The following is a 5569-nucleotide window of genomic DNA, read 5'->3' as shown; positions in this document are numbered from 1 at the left end:
CCGCATCCCAATGTTTCTTTAAAAATATGATTGCAGCGTACCACCACCATCATCTTCAATTGAGCGGGATTATGTGCACTAAATGCTTTTCATGGTGCAATTTCATTTATTTTACGGTTCCCCACTCCCCCTAACTTTAATGATGGCTGTCCTCGGCATGCTTATTTGTCCTTTTTGGAATATTTAATTAAATCCATAAAACGACAGAGACGTACTTGCGGACTTACCTGATGGAGTGACAACACAATGTGTAGCAGCACTTGAGTGGCAGCACAGTGAGTAATGGGAATAGTGAGTAACAACTGCTTTAAAGTAGCAGAACAGTGAGGAGCAGCAACAGTGAGTAACGATAGTTACGGAGTAACAATAGTTACAGTGTAACAGTGGCAGCTATGGTGTAATGGTAGTTGCAGAGTAACGACGACTACGATGTAACGACAGTTGCAGAGTAATGGCAACTTCGGTGTAATGGTAGTTGCGGAGTAACAATAACTTCGGTGTAACAACAATTTCAGAGTAACAACAGCTACAGTGTAACAACAGTTGCGGAGTAATAGCAGCTACGGTGTAATGGCAGTTGCGGAGTAACGACAACTTCAGTGTAACAGTAGTTGCAGAGTAATAGTAGCTACAATGTAACAACAGTTGCGGAGTAACAACAGCTACGGTGTAACGGCAGTTGTGGAGTAACAACAGCTACGGTGTAACAACAGTTGCGGAGTAACAGTAGCTATGGTGTAACAGTAGTTACGGAGTAATAGCAGCCGTTGCGGAGTAACAACAGCTACGGTGTAACAGTAGTTGCAGAGTAAAAACAGCTATGGTGTAACAACAGTTACGGAGTAACAACAGCTACGGTGTAACAACAGTTATGGAGTAACAAAAGCTACGATGAAGCAATAGTTATGGAGTAACGGAAGCTATGGTGTAACAGTAGTTATGGAGTAATGGCAATTACGGTGTAACAACAGTTAAAATGACAATGTTAGTGTTACTTTCTCCTTGCCATATTTCTTCGTTGTTCCTTCGAAAGATAAACAAGAAATATATATATATATATATATATATATATATATATATATATATATATATATATATATATATATATATATATATATATATATATATATATATATATATGTTAGTGTTACTTTCTCCTTGCCATATTTCTTCGTTGTTCCTTCAAAAGATAAACAAGAAATATATATATATATATATATATATATGTATATATATATATGTATATATATGTATATATATATATATATATGTATATATATATATATATATATATATATATATATATATATATATATATATATATATATATATATATATATATATACATACATATATATATATATATATATATATATATATATACATACATATATATATATATATATATATATATATATATATATATATATATATATATTTAATTTTTTTTTTTTTTTATATTTTTTTTATATTTTTTTTTTTTTATAGTTAGAACAGAGTGAGGTTATCTTGTTTTCCAATGACCATTAAATCAGAAGAATCAGAAAGATTTTTAACAAAAGCATCTTTAGAGGCTGGATGGTGATATAATTTAAGACGGTGTCCGTTTACCAGGAACAAAGTATGGTTTTCATCTATTGTGTGTAGTCTAACCGTTCCATTGTCGAACACTGCGTCCACTTGATACGGGTCCATCGAGCAAGTGCAGAGCTTGCCTTTGAAATCCTTAAATATGGAGTCATACAATAATGCCCAGTCCCCCACCTGAAACACCTTGGTTTTGATGAATTTATCGTGCCATTTCATTCTCTGCTATTGAGCAACAGTAGTTCTCTGGACATCCACTGCTCGAATTTCATCCAACTCATTCAACTGTTCCAGTCGGTGTTTCTGGGCCTCTAATAAATCTAGGCCTACTTCCAGAGCTGTTTTGAGTGTGCTAATCTTAAATTCCACTGGAAACAAGGGGGATTTTCTATAGAATAATTCATATGGAGAAAACCTTGTTGTATTCCGCCATGTCGTTCTATATGCCTAGAGAGCTTCTGGGAGTTTCTGTGCCCAATCCCAGTGATGGCTTGCTACTATCTTTGTCAAAATATTTTCCAATACCTTGTTTGTGCTTTCTACCTGTCCATTCATTTGGGGATGATAGGGGGTTGTCACTCTATGCTTGACCCCATATTTCTGCATTAGCTTTTCTATCATATGGAAAGTAATTTGTGATCCACCGTCTGATACAATCTCTCTTGGAGTCCCGTACCTAGCAAAAATTTCTTCAAAAAGGAAGTTTGCCACCACTTGCTCTGTTGCTCTCGTGACCGCCTTGGCTTCCACCCATTTAATTACATAGTCGGTGCAGACCAGGATGTAAGTCTTTTGGTGCGAAGGTGGGTTGAAGGGACCAACGAAATCGATGGCCCATATCTTGAATGGTTCTAGGACTATCTAGGGCTACAGGGGCATCTCATCTGCTTTCCCAGGTTGTCCCATCCGTTGACAGCTATCACACCTTCGCACATAATCCCGAGCATCACGGAAGATGGAGGGCCAGTAATACCCCATTTGCAATACTTTATGTCCTGTTCTTTTGTCTGCAAAGTGTCCCCCACAGGGTCCGCCATGTGCAGCTTTTAATATCTCGAAAATTTCATCTCCTGCTACACAATGCCAAATCTGCTGATCCACTCCCGTGTGGAAGTGATACCCTGCCATCCATGAATATTTGGTACTGTGGTGAATGATCTTCCTTTGCTCCTTATGAGATAGGTGACGAGGCACTTTACCTGTAGCCAAATAGTTAGCAATATCTACATACCACGGAGTGTTAGCAGAAACTGCAAAAATATGCTCATCCAGAAAATCATCTTCAATTGGTGTTTCTTCACCATCACATTCTATCCTAGATAAAAAGTATGTGACCACATTATCTTTACCTAGTTTATCTACTATGGTGATAGAAAATTCCTGTAACAGTAACAACCACCTTGTAATTCGACCAGGGGTAACAGGTTTATTCATTAAATACCTGATGGTCGCATGATCAGTGTGCACAAAAGTAGGATACCCGGTAATGTAATGCTGGAAATTCTTGATGGCATAAACGACAACAAGAAATTCCTTCTCAGTAACTATGTAGTTTAATTCAACAGGAGCCAAATTTTTACTTACATAGTAGACTGTGTAAGGTACTTTTTCTTCTTGTTGTCCCAACACTGCACCAATTGTTGTCTGAGAAGCATCCATATGAATGTGGAATGGTAATGCCCAGTTAGGTTCTATAAGGATTGGAGCACTGCAAACTTACTCTTTAATTCTTGTAAACATTGCATCACAGTATTTAGTCCACACAAATTTTGAATCTTTCGTTAATAACTGAAACAGAGGGTGTGCTACTTTTGCAAAATTTTCTATGAAACATCTATAATACCTAGCACAACCAATGAAACTGCGTACCTGTGTGACCGTTTTCGGTGTTGGAAAGTGCAAAATTACCTATATCTTTGCTGGATCCATTCTGGTTCCTTTAGCTGAGAGTAAATGTCCCAGAAAAATTCCCTCTTCCATCATCATGTGACATTTCACTGTACTCAGAGAGACGTGTGCTTGTATACACCTCGCAAGAAATTTTTCCAGATTTTCCAGTCCCACCCTAAATGAGTCCCCATATGGAGTAAAGTCATCCATATAGATCTCAACACTGTCATTTATCAAATCAGAGAAGATTCCCAGGATTGCCCTCTGGAATGTTGCGGGAGCATTACACAAGCCAAAAGGAAGGACCCGGTATGCAAATGTCCCCCAGGGGCATGTGAACGTGGTCTTGTCATGGTCCTCAAGAGCAACGTGGATCTGGTTATATCCACTAAACCCATCCAGAAAATAAAAATACTTCTTACCAGCCAATGTGTCCAACACTTGATCAATAAACGGCAAGGGGAAGTGGTCCTTCTGCGTCGCCTTATTCAACTCTTGATAATCTATGCAGATCCACCATTTGCCATTCTTTTTGGGGACCATTACCAATGGTGAGACCCATTGGCTGTCTGAGATTGGGTAGATGGAACCCACATCCAGTAACTTTTGAAGTTCTTCTTTTACCACGTTCTTCAACGCTAGGTTCATCCTCCTCTGAGGCCACCTTATAGGACGACAATCCTCCTTGATGTATATGTTATGGGTGCATAAGTTAGCTGGGATTCCCTTCATATCTGCATAATCCCAGGCGAAGGTCTCTTGATGTTTCCATAGAACGTCTATTAGCTTCTCCCTCTGAGATTTTGACAGGTTCGGATTAATGTTCAAGGTTTTCCCAGGTTCCAATTCTACTTGTATACTTTCATGAGGTGCATCAGCAGGTGTTTCCTCTAATCCTTCCATTGTTTCCATACCTTCCTGAGTCTCACTGCTCAGGATGGATTCCAAAATCTTTCGGTTTGATTTCGAAATGGAATGGGGATCATCCATGAAAGAAGTTATCACATCATCTTCTGATCCTGATTTCAATTATAGGGCTTGTCTAATAGTAAGGACAGGTCATATTTCTTCATCCTCCATCCCATCCTCTATTGCAGATACAACCTTCTTATTGCCTGCTAGTTTTATAGGTTAATTTGGTTCTGCCGGTGGATACAACACTAAATTCTTAGTGTTATGCCTGTTAGAAATGACCATATTCCCTGAGCGACACTCGTTATAAGCGTCTGCAGTGGCCAGCCATGGCCTTACCAGAATTAGGGGTTGACTGCCCACTAACGACTGTGTATGTAATACCAGGAAGTCTATGGGGTAATGCCATGAGTCTACTGAAATTTTCACATCCTCCAGCTTTCCTACAGGTTTAACTGTAGATCTGTCTGCTAATTCCAGGACTGTAGGTGTATGCTTTAGATTACGAAGTCCTAGGACGTGCATGGTTTCAGTAGTGATGACATTGATGGCAGCTCCTAGGTCTACTAACACATTTGGAATCTCTACCCCATTAATCTGTACTGTCAAGATCGGGTTCCCCAGATCTCCATATTTCACCGGCATTGATTTTCCCATCATAAAATCCGACAACTTTCCCATAAAATGTATAGTGAGGGGATCTTTAGTTTTCTTAGCGGGTTTCTTGGAACAATATTCCCTAAGTGTCTTTTCATAGATTGGCACATCCTTCATGGCTTGTAGCAAGGGAATTTTAACAAATAAATTTTGCAACTCTTCTAATAAATCAAATTCAGATTGAGGACTTGGTTTGCTCATGATTAACCTCTCTAGATAAGGTGTTTTAGAATGATGTTGTTTAATAGGAGGTGTCTGGGTTCGATCGATTTGCTTTGACTCCTAACTGATCGGCTCTGCCTCCCTAAATTCACTATCAAGCTGTTTAATGATAACTGGAGGAGGTTGGACGTTAACTGTCCGACCTGATCGTAGGTTCATTTTGTACAGCTCTGCAGTGGAGATACTATATGAAGGCAGGTTAAAAACATCAGCTTGATGAGCTCCCTTATTTTTAGGGTTAGGGTTAGGTTGCATTGGGAGCTGTGGACGGGCCGATTGGTTACCAGGAGGCACATTGGAG

At 38.9% G+C, this 5569-nt stretch overlaps 1 protein-coding gene across 1 annotated transcript; it reads right to left on the bottom strand.

The window, feature by feature from the left end:
* Positions 1-4608: 4608 nt before the first annotated feature.
* Positions 4609-5163, bottom strand: LOC149148019 (uncharacterized). Its single transcript, XM_089442046.1, has one exon. It carries the CDS (start codon positions 5161-5163, stop codon positions 4609-4611), a length of 555 nt encoding a protein of 184 aa, XP_089298172.1.
* Positions 5164-5569: the final 406 nt, after the last annotated feature.

The sequence above is a fragment of the Pinus tabuliformis genome, chromosome 9 (genome assembly GCF_031772625.1).
Source record: "Pinus tabuliformis cultivar Carrire ecotype Pingquan chromosome 9, CPIR1, whole genome shotgun sequence".
NCBI lineage: Eukaryota > Viridiplantae > Streptophyta > Pinopsida > Pinales > Pinaceae > Pinus > Pinus tabuliformis.
This window is presented reverse-complemented; position numbering and strand designations above follow the sequence as displayed.